This window comes from Elaeis guineensis, chromosome 6 (assembly GCF_000442705.2).
Source record: "Elaeis guineensis isolate ETL-2024a chromosome 6, EG11, whole genome shotgun sequence".
NCBI lineage: Eukaryota > Viridiplantae > Streptophyta > Magnoliopsida > Arecales > Arecaceae > Elaeis > Elaeis guineensis.
Window position 1 is genome coordinate 122670522 of NC_025998.2, and position 16524 is coordinate 122687045.

A 16524-nucleotide genomic window follows, 5' to 3' on the forward strand; every position below is an offset into this window, starting at 1 on the left:
AATTAAAAAATTCTGCAACTTCTCGAGTGTGTTGAGATGATTAAAATGAAGAATATTGAGATGGTTATTGAATTATTCAATTTAAAATATAGATGTAGCATATTTTGATGGATTTTATTTATAACACACATGGTAGATTAAATCTATCCAAAATTTTTTTGTGATTCGGGGTGAGTTGGTGATAGAGGACGGATGCATGTGATTGTAAAATGCTTTGTTCTCAGAGTATATATAGTACTCATGCTCTTCAAATTTTTTCCTAAAAAAAAATAAATCTTTCGAGCAACCAAAACACATAAAAAAAATTCTAATTCTACGTTCACGCCTACACAATACATTGCAATTTTTAATTTCTAATATTTTGTTCTGCAATAAAACACGAAAGGTTCTTAATTTTTTCTGTGAGCTAAAAACGGAAAGATCATACTAAGATACCATGCTCGCGCATTATTTCGTCAAAGCGTGTTTCATAAAGGTTTCCAACATGAAATATAAAACTACTGCGTCTGCTTGTGAATTTTTATTTCCCCAGAATCACCAAAACCTTTTCTTTTTGTTGAGAACAAGGATCATGTCCAGGTTTTCGAAACCCAGACGGCTTCATGCAAAGGAAATATCATCCCAGGTTTTATTTTGTAAACCATACTAATAATAGTACAGATACTCTCCCTACCATGAGAAGAGCCCCGCTTATAACTAATATGGGCGCTGCCCCGCGATATTGCCCCGAGGTTTGTAGTTGCAGATAATAAAGATGGCGCCACTGTTGCATTTCACCCGAGCGCAGCCGATGTGGGTGGAGTCTCGCCACACCACCTGGGTGTAGTGACCGCACACCTTCCCGGCGGCGCAAGTGTTGGTGTTGTAGTCGTACCACTGCTTCTCACTCACCCACGAGTTCACAGCATCCGCTGCGGTGTACTCCCTACCTGATCCCCAGAAGAGGTTCTCACCGTACGGTCCGCCGGAGTGGACGAGCTGGCAGTCGCCGATTCGCTGGTTGGCGTAGTTCTGGGCGTAGGCTGCCACGGTGTTGTCCCACGACACCGGGCCGACGCCGACGGCCGCCCGGGCTGCGTTGTGGGCGCTCACAAAGTCTTGTGGGGAGTTTTGGGCGATGGTGGTGTGAGCCATGGCCAAGAACATGGCGCAGGCCAAAGCGAATGTTAGGTTTGAGAACTTCATGGTTTCACCACTCTCACGATACACTAGATCTTGTTGGCTTTTTTTTGGATTGGAGAGAGCCTGGGGAAGGGGGGATTTATAGTGGAGGAATGGCGTTAAAGTCCAAGTTTGGCTTGGAAAAAACTTTGCTCAGAATTATCAAAAGCCTCGCGCCTTCCACACGAGAAGGATCAGCCTACGGAGAATTGGATGACATCTGCATGCGTGCGTTACTTTCCTTTCTCCGTCGAAGGGCTGATATGACAGAAATACAGATATGCATATTATTTAAATACAAAAATCTATACCCATCTTTATTCTAAATAGATGATAGATATAATTTTGATAATTAAATTTTATAACTATATAATAAAAATATTATTAAATAGATAATAAATCTAATTAATAATATATTTATATGATTGTATATTTTTTTTAAAAAAATAATAAGTTTTATACAAAATTATACAAGGTTATATGTAGATTCGGATATAAATTAGATGGTTATCTATCCATATCCATATTCATATCTATTTTTCTTTGATAGATATCGATATAGATATAAATATTAATTAGATCCTCAAATTTTTATCTATATCTGAATTTATTTAGATATGAAATGGTTTCGGATGGATAATATATATGTATCATTTTCACCCTTAATCTGGGGGTATGTGGATAGGTTAGATATTCATGGGTTCTATAGAACCTTAACCCGTCATGGTACTTTTTTGTTGCTTTTTTTGTATGGCTAGTTGGTCATAGTATAGTGGTGTGAGCTCGTGAGAAACTATATTTTAGATTTGGTCTATTAGCTCAGCCGTAGATCGAGACTATAACATCCCATCATATGAACCTATAACATTATACAAAAAAATCCCAGCAAACCCTTGCCCGCATATCTATTGCTCTAGGCATCTTGAGTGCTGCTTGGCCCAATCTTGAGTGCCACTCTACCTGCTTCAGATCCCTTCAACTGCCACTTCATCTGCTCAAGACCCTTTAGATTGCCACTTCGCTTGCTTGAAACCCTTCCAAGCATCACTCCACCCAATCCCAATTTGGAGGAGGGAGGGGAAAGAGGGACGATATCAAGAGGGCCGGAAATCACTGGATTGGATAAGAGAAATCACTATTAGGAGATGGGATAGGGGTGTTTGTCATCATTGCAATAGCAGTGGGAGCGAAGGATCTTGGAGGTGAGAGCGGTGGTGCTAATGTTGAGATGGAGAAGCATGAAAAGGATGGTTTGAACCATATATATATATGTATAGAGGATCTCATCGGCAGCCATGATTCTTCTATCAGCATTACTACAAATTGTAGTACTAGAAAGGGGAAGTTAGTGAGCTGAGTAGATGAGGAGGAGACAAAGGGATAAATTTAATAAATAGTGCGAGAATGGGTGCACATGGCAAAATGCTATAGGTTTGGTCTATAATTGAGCCGGTAGACCAAATATTGGATATAATTTCTCAAAACTCATAGAAAACCAGTAAGAGGCACACAAGGGAAAAGCTAGAGGGCATTTTGATGCACATCCACCTTCTATTCTATGTAAGCGATGTAAAGAGGCAAGGGTGAAAAAAGGTAAGCAAAAACAATAAACAACGTATTGTGTTTTTGATTATATGAATTTGCTCTCTTGGCTTATATGACAATTGGATTTAGACATGCAATAATAGTATTTTTGTCGATCTAGACAATATGGTCAAGATTGTCAGGAAGTCGGTATGCATTTAGTCCCAAATCGCTTATAGGCTGGAAAGATCTTGGATGCTTATATAGGACTAATAAACCCAAATAATACCTTTTAGCTAGAACAAGATCCTAGATTATTATTAATAGTATCAAAATAAATCCGATTCATAATCTATATGGACTAAGAGACACTACAATATATGTCTATTTGGACTGACTATAGACTAATCATAATATTTGTGATTTGATTAGATTGGATTTAAATCTTTGGCTTGATAAGGACACCAAGACTTAATCAGAAGAAGTATATGAGGATCCGTGCAAGAATGTATTTAGCCCAATATTAAATATACATTAGCGAGATCTTAGGTATTTATATAGGACTAAGGAAGCCAAATAATATGTTGTTGGCTAGCCTTGTTAGATGAGCTCCTAGGTTGTTACTCATATTAAATGTTACATAAAGTAAATACTATATATCAGATTTTCACACATAGCAGTTTAGTTTAATTTGTTCCCACTTCTCTTTTCATGAGGACCCATGTAGGCATGTGTTTAATTCTCCTTTTGGATGCTTATGCAGGACCAAGAACACAAGTTATAATCTTTTTTGCCAATCCTTTTTTAGTTAGGTTGTAGGACATCGTTACAAATGATATTTAAACAAACTCAGACCATAGCCCGTATAGCTAGGGGACATTCCAACACGGACATTTTTGGGGTAGACTATCAGCTGGTTATGCTTTTTGTGATTGGTTCCTTTTCTAACCAAGATACTAGGGCTAAAATGTGGAAGTATGTAAGGAGCTTTATGGAGGTATGTTTAGACTGATTCGGTGTGCATTTGGGAAACCTTAGATACTTAAATAAGGATAAAGGCCCTAATTCATAATGTTCATAGCTAGGATTTTGGATGAGGTCTTGGCTAGTTACAAATAGTAGCAAATCTAACCCAAGCCATTACATAATCCCTTCTGGAGTTGACCACAAGCTGTTCAGTGTTTATAATATATGAAACCGTTCGTCCAACAAAAATATTAGGGCTTCAAACAAGGGTAGTATGTGAGAACCTGTGTAGATCAGTTTTTTCAATCCTATATTGGGTATGTATTAAGGAAGGGCTTGGATAATTAGGCAAAGATAAGGATCTCGATTAATAACCTTCTGGTTGCAATTGATACTTTTTGGATGAAGTCCTAGGTCATCACAATCTTATGCGGGAGAAGTTTCAAATCCAAATCCAAAAGGTAGCATCCCTATATATGTGAATTGCCCTGGCATGGAAACTAATTACTAATCTCCCATGTAATTGGGTCATCTTGTCTGGGATATTCACCATGGATAACGATAGCATTGCTTAGAAAACATGTATATGCTACATAACAAGTTTTATATCTTGTTCAATGCCTTTACTATATCTCCCTGGATAAGTATGATCAATGAATTGTTGATTTCCTTCCTCCGCCAAGTCTTTCCACTCTCATCTCAATTCTAGCATATTTCAACACCCAAAAGAGTCCTTGAATTAGATTTACAACTAGAATTCTAAAGATAGTTTCCATTCAAATGCAATAGAAGAGCCACTCTTTCCTAACTTTCTTGTCTAACATATCTTGCCACATTAGCAGTGCAAAGAAAAATTCAAGCACCACTTGCTTATTAGTACGTTGTCATCTTCCCGATCGCCACATATTCTAAGAAACTCCAAGTCGTGATCCATTTTTTCCAGTCACTGGGTCCCTTTGAGATGAACGCCACACAACAGCGCATAATAATTTCCATAACTCGGAAGAAAAAATCTTCCCATAATCGTTACCAGCCTCTCACGTCCCCGTCCTACTTCCTCTTTCGCGTACCGCTTGTTCTGATCAGTGGGTCATCGCAGCCAGAATTGACGGGAATTAGAAGTCGCAAGTTTAATCCTGGATACCTCGAGTCTCTGCTGCGCATGCAGCGGTGGGAGAATTCTTTTCATTGCTTGAAATTTTTTTTTTCAAAATTTATCAAGATTAATTTTGATGACAGTGTCAAAGATAAACACCACGCAACAGCGCATAATAGTTATCACGTAGAGGATAATTCCATGAATCGGAAGAAAAAATCTTCCCATAACCGTTACCAGCCGCTCACGTCCCCGTCCTACTTCGTCTTTTGCGTACCACTTGTCCTGATCAGTGGGTCATCGCAGCCAGAATTGACGGGAATTAGAAGTCGCAAATTTAATCCGGGATAAAGTTATGTAGTCACCTGCGGTAAGAATATAAGGTGATGAGAAGATCTTGTCCACGAACAAAATGCTATAGGGCTGGCTGGAAATTTAACTGAAACCACGCGAGGATCTGTGCAAAGCTTACGACGGTGACTGGATCGCAAGAAAGCAATGCCGATTGCCCTTCATCTAGGGGGAATTTGGGCATCAACAAGGTAATATGCTTCCATGGAAGTAAAGGAGTCAAGATGCCAGGGGCATTTTCCCTTTTTGATGTCACTTGTATTATGTATCAACAAGGTAATAGGATTCCTGTAACAAGTAGAGTGGCATGCCAAAATTTTATCTCCAAAGCTTTAGGATACAAATATACTGTTGCTCACATTTTTAGTCATTAATTATCAGAAAATTATTTTATGTTATCCTAGATAATTTTGTGACAAGCGAACTTATAAGTTGCACTGTGAGGGGCATGCACTTGTCCTTTGCTATAGAATCAATATTAGAGAAACACGCTAGATCCTTTACACCCAATTTGTAGATTGATATGGGCATAAGGATCACCACCACATGGTGGTGGATATACCTTAATTTGATTTCAATCCATTACACCAAAGGTGATCAGAGGCCATATATAACTGTATCTATTATTTATATCCTTGATCTTAAAGTCCAAATGTATAAAAGACATTTTTTAAGTGATAGATCATTAGGAATCTTTCTATGAACATAAATTAATAAATAAATAAAATAAATATCTATGCGCATGAGAAACATTTCCCATTTCTCCCATATTCTAATACTTATATTTCTTTGAGGAAGAAGTAATTAATCTAACATTTTTTTTTTTCCCAAGTGAGATAATTATCTGATAATTTCAAATTCATGTTTACTGGCAGCATTAGGAAATTCTTTGTTTTTTCCTTTAGAAGTGGTGGGAGGTCCACCCATCATTAATTCTATTGAAGGAAACTATAAACTTCTATTTAAATTAGCTTTTGCTTACTTTTATTCAAAAGAATGAGTAAAATTGTACAGACTACAATAGATGGAGTAAAAGAATTAAATTTACCCGTTCTTTCGAGAATTCATGGTCCAGAGGTAATTTCAGCATGGTCTACACCATCGGCCCTCTACGCTGGATGGACTCGGAAGGGTTCAAAGTCAGGGCGCCAATCTATTAGACTAGTGTAGCAACGATCTTTTTATATATCCTTGATATCTGGGGATGGACAGACTTTGGCCTAACCCAAAGTGCGCACCCTTACTCTGGAGAAGTTTTGGATCCGAGTCCAAGTGGTAGCATTCCTACTTAAAATGTCCTGACATGAAAACTAATCAACTAATCTCCCATACAATTGGGTCATCTTGTCTGGGATATTCACTGTGGACATTGATAGCATTGCTGATAAATATACACATATAGGTGCTACAAGCTTGTTGGTTGACTTTACTACATATCCCTGGATAACTATGATCAATGTATTGTTGATTTCCTTCCTTCTCCAACTCTTTTCACTCTCATCTCAATTTTAGCTTAAGACTGCTGAAAAATTTTATCGGGCCGACAAGACTTAATTTCCAACACCTAAGAGTCCTTGAATTAGAGTTGCAACAGTTCTAAAGATAGTTTCCCATTCAAATGCAGTACAAGAGCTACTCTCTCGTAACTTTCTTCTCTAACTTATCTTGCTACACTAGCAGTGCAAAAAAAAAAAAAAGGAGTCATGCATCATTCTCTCTTCTTGATCGCCACATATTCTAAGAAACTCCAAGCCATGATCCATTTTTTCCAATCACTGGGTCCATTTGAGATAAACACCACACAACAGCGGAAAATGATGTATCACGTGGAGGATAATTCCATACCTCGGAAGAAAAAAGCCTTCCTATTTTTCATCGTACCCAGCATCTCACGTCCTCTCCCTGTTCCAATTCTTCGTCCTTTGCGTAGAAAGAGTGGCTCGAAAGCTCCAAATAGAACAACTTCCCTTGTCCTGCTCGGTGCATCTTGCAGCCGGAATTGACGGGAATTAGAAGCCGCAGGTTTAATCCCGGATAAAGTTATGTGGTCGCTTCGATAAGAATATAGGGTGACAAGAAGATCTTATCCCTGGTTGCTTGGCAAAAACAAAATGCATGCTATCGGACTGGCCTGAAATTTATTTCGAAATGCTGCATTCATACACGCGAAGATCTATGCAAAGCTTATGACCGTGACCAGTGGATCGCAGCTGTCCGCATGGGCAATGTTTGTTTGTACAAATGGGCGGTCACATCATTTTGATGCCTTTCAACCAGCGGAATTTCGGTATCAATGCTTCCACATGGCGGTAGAGGAGTCAAAATGTTGTTGGCATTGCAACCCCGCAATCCATCATTTGGGTTGATCATGTGATATGGCCGCACATCCTGCGGAGCAAAGCTTAAGAAAATATGCAAGGCATGTGAAGTCATCACAACGTTTAGTAAATATCAATCTCATTTCATAATAAGATAAAATAAGCCATCACTTGTAAATGATTATTAGTTGTCTAGTTATAAATTTTCATTTACTTGATTGGTATCAACAACTTTTAAAACCGCAACTAAGCACTAACAATTTTACAACTCTGAAAGAAAAAGAAAAAAAAAAATGATGCAAGCTTCATAGCCAAGCAAGAACCTATATACACCCACACTAGCATAAGAATAAGATAAAATTTGAAAATAGTAAATAATTATCGCTAGTATAAATATGATGTCACAAAAACCAATACTAAACATATATTCTAACCTCAGTAATATATCATATAGCACCAAATATCTTTCCACACAATGACATCCGTAATTAATTATCTCTATTTTTTATTAGCATAATTCAGATCCGATAAAATTTAAACTTGCCATTCTAAAATACCATGATCATATTTTAATCCAGTGGTGGAGCACCAATAATACTATATTTTCAGGCTGTATTAGGGCATTGATAAGTACTGTATTTTTGGCCTGCAGTGGGGCATTAATAAAATCATATTTTTAGTCTATGGTGAAACATCAACAAGTATCATATTTTTGCCCCATGATGAAACATCGACAATGTGGCTAGTCTAGAGCACCATAACCAATCACCTAAATACTATTCATTTTTATTCTTGCTAGGTAAATATAATTCAAATCCATATTCTTTGCAAAATTCAATGCACAAGAGGATCAAAATCTAGGCAACTCAAAATTGGCAACAAATGATACATATCTATATTAAGAACCATATATCCTCAACAAATAATTATGTAATGAATTTTCATATACTACACAAAGCGAAAATCATCAATGCACAAAAAAAGCATGCATGCATAAGTAATCAATATCCAAGGATTTGTATCTCTACTGTAACCAACTTCAGCTACAATACTTCCAATCCATAACTAACATATAAATTAGAAATGCAACACCAACTTGTCCTCGATCAATAATTATTGTCTAATCATTGCTAAGTTCCTAATTTAGAATTTTTGATGTCCAAATTACTCTTAACCCTAATTTGTCGATCCCCCATAATATACAACTAATTAAATAAAGAAATTAGGATTTTATCTTGATTTAGGGGTCATAATATTAATCCCCTTGCTCAACACCTTTTCATCTTGTTGATTGCACCCTTATAGTATCAAGTCAATAATCAGAAAAAACTATAATAATGACAACTAATAGTGGATAACTCAAGAAAGAAAGACAAAGAGACACCACCAGCTAGGTATCATCATCTAGCAGTCCAAGTGGTATGATTCTTGATGTAATCGATAGATCATGAAATGAGTCCAATCAAAACAAGGAAAGTAAGATAGGGTCATCAATGATGGGGTTCAGGAATACATGATGAAGGCTCAAGAAATTTGATAGGTTAGGTGATTACACAATATCAATCTAGAACTTAAATTTCATAAAGTAGAAATCGAGAACCCACCACTAAATCCCTATGGACGAAGTAGATAGAGAGGAGGGAGAAGAGTAGAGAAGAGAGAAAGGCCCATGGTGGTCTCTTCTCAAAACGAAGGAGGAAGGAGAGCTATAAGGATGGCGGTGGGCGAAGAATGGTGTATTCAGTGACAGAGAAAGGCTGTAGTAGTAATAGATGATTAATGGTGGCCGGCCAATAGAAGTAAAAAGAAAACATCAAAATAAAGAAGATGGTCAGAAATCAAAATAAGAGAAGATCAAATACTGTCACGATAGGTTGCAACAACCCTTAGTATTATGATGGTGTCAGCTAGAAAATTAAACTTTGGCAAAGTTCGTAGTGGCAACACCATCGGCCATGGCCAGTGATGGATGAAACAAATTAAAGAAAAAAATAAGGAATATGGCCAAGAAGGGGAGATATCGTTTATCACTAATCTGATGACTTGCCACCTTAAATCAAAGTGGTGGTGATGACCTAAGAACCAAAAAAAAGAATGGAGGGAAGTTTAACAACCATACCTCACCTCTAACAAGATCTCATGGCCAAACAATATTGAAAAATCCAATAAGAAATCCTCACAAAAAAGCTTAAGACCAATGGCTCTATTCAAGGATCTTCAAAAGTGAGTTGTTAGAAAGGGAAATAGGGTTCTTTTGTGGACAAAGCTTAAGGCTTAAAGAAGAAAATGTAACCGTAGACATCCTCTGCCTGATAGAGTTGGGGAGGAAGACAGACTCCCATCAGAAATCCTCTTCCTCCACTGTATGTGCAAAGCATGTGCCGAAAAAAGATGTCTAGGCCTTTTCAAGTAGGCCCAATCGTATATAAAAAAGAGGGGCCAGCTATCACAAGCATTTGCTATTTTTGATGTCACTTGTATCAAGTGTCAACAAGGTAAAAGGATTTTGTTAACAATAAGTAGAGTGGCATGCCAAAATTTGATCTTCGCTGCTCCAGGATATAGATGTGCTTTTGTTCATATTTTTGGTCATTAATTACCAGAAGCCTATTAAGTGATCTTAGACAATTTTGTGACATGTGGACTTAAGTTATAGCATGAAGGACACTTATCATTTGCTATGGAATCAATGTGTCAAAGAAACATGCAAGATCCTTCAATTAGATAATTGACATGGGCACATGAATCACCACCGCATGATAGTGGATATGCTTTGTCATGTCCCAAACCCAATATTTGGATTAACAATGCAACACAATCAAATGAACACTAGAGCTATGCCCTAGGGATCATATAAGATCTCAAAATCTGTTACAATCTCAATATCCATAAATAATAATGATCTAATCCCATAACAAATAATAAAATTTATATAATTATAAAATTCAATCATCTGACCAGTATCAGTGATGCTCTATCTATTCATACATCCTTTCAATCATAATCCCAATCTAAGCCAAATACAAGTATCCTATAACTTTGAAAAGAAAAAAAAGAGAGTTGTGAGCTTTACAATCCAATAAGAATCTCTATACATCCACATCAATATAATAATATAATTTAAAATAATAATAAGTAATATCAAAGAAAAAATATAAAGTATAAAATCTTATATCAAATATTCAGAATAACTCAAATATCCAAATAAACATGTATCAAACATCCATCTTGTCAAAAGAGATTTATCATGATATGCAAATAAGTAAAATTCTTTATTTAGCATTAGTTTTATATATCTTATTATCCATTTCTCTTATCACAATTCTAGATTTTGCCGATATTTTTTTTTCCGATTTTGGACAAGTCAAGATCATGTCTCAATTCATATCTGATCAAATTCTTATATATAAGTCTATGATAGCTATCTAATCAGACAAGCTCTTGGAAGCTATTCTATATATAAACTCGTAGAAGCTGCCTCGAAAATAAGCTCCTAATTGGCTTTCTCTAGTTTAAGCTCCTGATCGGCTATTCTAGGTATAGTTCTCAAAATCTATACTGGGTATAAATTTTTAGAGGCTATTCCATGCATAAGTGCGTGGAGACTATCCCAAGTATAAGTTCCCGACCAGCTATCTCGAGCATAAGCTCTTGAAGGCTATCCACACTATAATTATGATCAAGATAAGTATATCATAGTCATATAATATAAATCTGATGGTACAAATGATATATATAATGATGATCATATATAGGGATTCTTACTTCTAATGATGACAAACTTGATCATAATTATTCACTAGTTCACACCTAGAATATCCAATCAATCCATATAAATTCAACTCATCCTTGATCAAACATTAGCCAAGTAAAATAAATAAATTATCACTGCTAGTTTCTTAATTTCAAAGCTTTAGTATCCAAATTACTCTTAATCCCAAATTCCTTCACCCTACCTAATATATAACTAATTAAATAAATAAATATTTAAAAAATATCTTGCTTTAAAAATCAGAGCATAAATCTTCTTGCTCTAATATCTTTTCATCCAGTTGATTTTACTCATATATAGTTGAAATCGATAATTGGATAAAATCATAAAGTGACAATAGTCATGGCGAAAAGAAATAAGATAGAGGACACACTGTTCGGATAATGATGCTTGGCAGCCTGAGTAGATCAAAAATTTAGGTGACTCAACCAATCAATCATAAAGTAAGAATTCAATCATAAATTTAGGCTTAACTCTGATATAATAAACATTGTTAATGATAGATGTTCTACAAAATTAGGATGATAACACTCAAGACCTAAATCAGTTAGAATAGTGCAACCTAATTTGTTGGGTTAAAAAATTGGTAACCCATGTAGATAAGGCTAGCAGATCAAGGATTGTCAAATGTAGGATACAATATAGTCAATAATGATTAGGGTGAAGGCCGGCATGATGGGTGCTCACATGCATCAATGCCAGTTTGAGACTTTCCACTAAAATCAACCCACACACCATGAAGGAATATTTGAGATCCTCGATTGACCCACTAAGACATAAAGAGAGAGAAAATTAGTGTGAAAAAAAAATAAGAGAGAGAAAGATATAGGAGAGAGAAAGTTGAGAAAAGAGAGAAAGAGAGAGGCAGACTCTTTTTCCCCTTCTTCCAAACCATAGGACTATCCTCTTGTTCCCTCTCTCTATATCACATCAATAAAAAGGTCGATGGTACCATCGAGGGAGTGGCCTGACGGAATGAGCTTTGGCTTTCATGCAAGTGATCCGAATGATCAAGAGGGAGCTGATATCCTGACGGCCTCCCATATGGTGGAGAGGAGGGTTGGTAGCCACGTCGGGACACCCCCCTCCCAACTCCTTTTACTTTGCCAAAAAAGAATAAAGAGGCCGGTGGTGGCCAAGGGCATTGGCAGGCTAGGTGGTGCTCAACCACAATATTGCTGGTGACAACAATTGGCTAGTGATAAAAGATGAAGAGGATAAGAGCAAACGGGGATAAATCAAAACAAATACTACTTGATCATAGCAGACTCATTGGCTAACGATTATGCATTGTCATTAAGACTCAAGGGACCCTAGAAGATAATGAAATCTGGTCAAACCAGTGGCCAATGATGGTGAACAAGGATCAAAGCCAAAACAGGGCACTCCTGGTTCGACAGGGATTCTGGTAACTCACTAGCTTAAAACAAGATAAGATGATGATCAGGGGTTCAGGAAAAGGAGGAGAATAAGGGCATAGGTTCTTTATCTAAGTCCGATGAGGTTCCATGGGATGATGCGGCAATCTTTTTCAGTTGGAAAAATCATGAAAAACTCGACAAAATTCTTGGAATCGATGGTGATTGCTTAGATTTCTGGTGAAGTCCAAAGGGAGGAGATAGTGGCCTTCACAGATGGGATCCTAGGATTTTTGGCTTGAAATTGGAATGCCCAAGGATCCTAGTGTTTGATGAAGTAAGGAGGGAAGAAGACTCTGATCAGGAGTCCTCATCTCCTCCTACACGTGCCTAGCACGCACAATCAAGGGTCTGGGCCTTTTCAGGCCGGCTTGTGGTTTAAAGGCCCAAGTAACAACATCTATCATGCATCTCCTTAATCTTTAATCTAAATATATAAGAGACATTTTCTTAGTGAAAAATCAAGGGACTCAATGGTTGGAATCATATATTTGGGAATCTTTCTATAAGAATAAACAAACCAATAAATAACATAATGATCTATGCTCAACATTTCCTGTTCCTCGCTTGTCCAGATTCTTATATTTTCCAATGAAGAAGTAATCTAATATTTCTTTTGAGAGAGAGAAGATGATCCAACAGTATTCAAATGCATGCATGCTTACTGGAAGCATGACAAAATTCTCTTTTTTATTTTTCTTCTCCCCTTTAGAAATGGTGGGAGTAAAATTGTTTATTTTTATTAAAAGAAACTGCAGATTTCTCTTTAAACTTTCTTTTGTTTATTTTTATTCTGAAGAGTGAGTAAGATTGTATAGATTACAATCGATAGAGTAAAAGAATTAAATTTAACTGTTCTTTTGAGAATTGATATATGGTGGACTAAGCAAGGCTAGAGGTAATTTCAACATGGTCCACACTATTGACCAACTTTTTATGTTCAATTACGGCTCAAGATGGTTGGGCTACCCTTGGTGGACTAGGAAAAGTTCAAAGTCCAATCGACCTATTAGACTAATGTGGCAATATGATCTTTTTATACTTGGTATCGTGAGATTGGAAATTTGATTAGTATATCACTGAGCTTAGAACTATAGACTCATAGAGTAAAAATCTGCCCACGGGCTGCCGATCAGCAGAATAGTTGATTATTAGTCTCTCTTTTTTTTTTTTTAATTTTACAGTGGGTTTTTGTGGTTGGGTTTACTTTGGCCTAACCAAAAGCAAAAGTGTACCCTTAATCAAAAAGGGATGGTGTAGAAGTCTTGGTCATCATCTGATTGCTCGTCGAGTACAAGATCAGAATAGAATATCTCTCATTTGTAATCGTTGGATCGGAACAAAATACTTGTTGATTGTCCTATGATTGACTATGTAATCATTTTCTTTTTTAGGAGGGTTTGGAATATCGTTTCTATCATGTTATACTACCGGCCAATTCTAAATAAAAATGATGAAATCATAGAATGCATCATAATCGATTGCCTTGCGAAGTATCAGAAACTTGCTATATCATGTTGAACTCAGAAGATTCTTATCCCCGATATCAATATCGATACTAATTGACAAACAATTTCATAAAGACAGTAATTATGAAATGCACTAAAACCAGATATTTTTCTTGATAAGAACGAATGCAAGATTATATAAATTTTTGAATTTATTATAGGAAAATTGATTTTGGAGGCTACATTGTTCCTACTCCATAGCGTTACTTAATCTTGAAGACATCCTCGGTAGACAAAATATGTGTACATGGTTTTGTTCATTTGAAGTGTGCTCATGTCTATGCATTTGCTTTTTGAGAAATTTGTCAATGTATAAATCAATGTCCATATATTTTCTGCAAATACTATCATGCAGACGAATACATCAAATTGAATGTTTGAGAGTATCACTGTGAACAAGCCAAACCAAGTTTAATTTTGAGCTATTCAGGGTAGGCCTATTATGTCAAAAGTTGTTTTTAAAGATCAGGTTGAGCTTAGTTATAAATATTCAATCAGCCAAATCTGCTTTAGCTGATTGAAAAATATATCATTAATAAGACAGAGATGTTGATGGGTTTGAAGCCACATTTGCAGCTCAGACCCAAACCCAGCAATCAAGCTAGGCCCGGCTTAGACCCATGCGCGAACACAGCCTAGCACATGGGCGTGCAAGCGAGCGGCCCAGGCCCACGTGCGCAGGCACATGCATGCGGAGGCAATGGCCCAAGCCCAAGCAGGTGTGGGGTGGATAAGTGCACGTGAGATTTCGTGGACCAGGTGCGGTCCACCGATGGTTTACCAAATCTAAGCACCATCCAATGGACGGGAGCTCACCATACACTTGATCAGACAGTCGATATTCCTCTTAACCATGTAAAGCGATGGTGGCCCACATTGTTGGCACGATCGGACGGCTCCTCTTCTTTTCGGTTCAGATCGGACGGTGGCAATGCATCTTTGTTTGGTTTTGGGCATGTTTCAGTTATTTTTCTGTGCTGTTTTGGTCTATGCGATGCAGATCTAATGATAGGGAAAAGAGTTTGATTTTGGCTTTGATTTGGAGTTCTGTTTTGTCACGGATTGGGTCAGTTTTCTCGTGATTCTGAGCTCTATTTAAAGGGTATAGCAGAGGCTATCAAATAGAGCACAAAGAGATCTAAGAGCAGCAAATAGTGAGAGCATCTAGAGTGGTGTGAGACTTCTTTGAGAGAAAAAGTATATATTTTTCTTTTGTAAAGGGAGTCTGTGTGAGCCTCTTATTTTCTTCTCTAATTTTGTACTTTTTTGTATCATGAATTATTAATAGAAGAACATTGAGGAGGTCTATCCATGGACGTAGGCCAACGATCAAATCGAACCACGTAAATCTGATGTACTTTTTTTTTTCTTATTTTTATTGCTTGATTATCTCTCCTATTTTGCATTCTATGTTTGTTCTAGTTATCTTTCCTCTACAAAATGATCTTGTTTCCACTTGCTTGTATATTGTGTAGATCGATGTGTGCTCGATTACCCCTTGACCGGTCCTTTCAGTTTGGTATCAAAATAAGAAGATTCTTTTATAGTTGGTTTGATTTGAAAGAATAGCGGGCAAGGTGACGACAACAAAATATGAGATACCAAGGTTTAATGGATCAAACTTTGCACTTTGGAAGATGAAGATGCAGACAGTATTGATCAAGGATGGTTGTAAAATCACTTTGCAAGGAAAAGAATGCAAACCTCAAGAGATGACCAATGGACAGTATGAGGAGAAAGATAAGCTAGCAATGGCGAACCTCTATTTGGCATTGGATGATTCGGTATTGTTCAAAATCAAGACCGAGACTACTGTAAAAGGGGTTTGAGAAAAATTGAAAAACCTCTATGAAGAAAAGTCTTTGGTAAATAAAATTTATTTAAGATGGTAATTATACAATCTAAAGATAAAGGATGGAGCATCAATTCAAGAGCACTTGGATGTATTCAATTCCATTATGAGCAAGTTTGCAGACCTAGATGTCAGAATTGAAGATGAAGAGAAGACTAGCATTCTACTTTGTTCAATATTGGAATGTTGGGATAATCTTATTATAAACTTAAGTCACGTTGAAATCCTCAAGATGGAGTCAGTTGTTGCATCATTGCTTATAGAAGAGATGAGGCAGAAATTTAGCTAAGAAAGCTCTTTAGGGAAGGCCATGGTAGCACAGGGTAGGCCTTTCGAGAGGGAACGTAGTGATCCAGAAAAGACAAGATCTAAATCCAAAGGCGAGAAGAAGGTGAAATGCTAGAATTGTAGAAAGACAGAGCATGTAAAGAAAGATTTTCGAGTTAAAAGAGTTGATACAAAATCTAAATTGAAAAACTTTCAAGGCAATATAGCAAAAAGTGAAACTAGTTTGGCTACTTCAGATGATGGGGATGCATTGATGGTATTAGAGAGATC

The 16524-nt window shown here is 36.8% G+C and overlaps 1 protein-coding gene across 1 annotated transcript; it reads right to left on the reverse strand.

Annotated features, from left to right (window-relative positions):
* Positions 1-490: 490 nt before the first annotated feature.
* On the reverse strand, positions 491-1242 carry LOC105060074 (pathogenesis-related protein PRB1-3-like). Its single transcript, XM_010943666.3, has one exon. The coding sequence runs from the start codon at positions 1183-1185 to the stop codon at positions 697-699; it is 489 nt and encodes a 162-aa protein (XP_010941968.1). The 5' UTR covers positions 1186-1242; the 3' UTR covers positions 491-696.
* Between the last annotated feature and the right edge of the window lie 15282 nt (positions 1243-16524).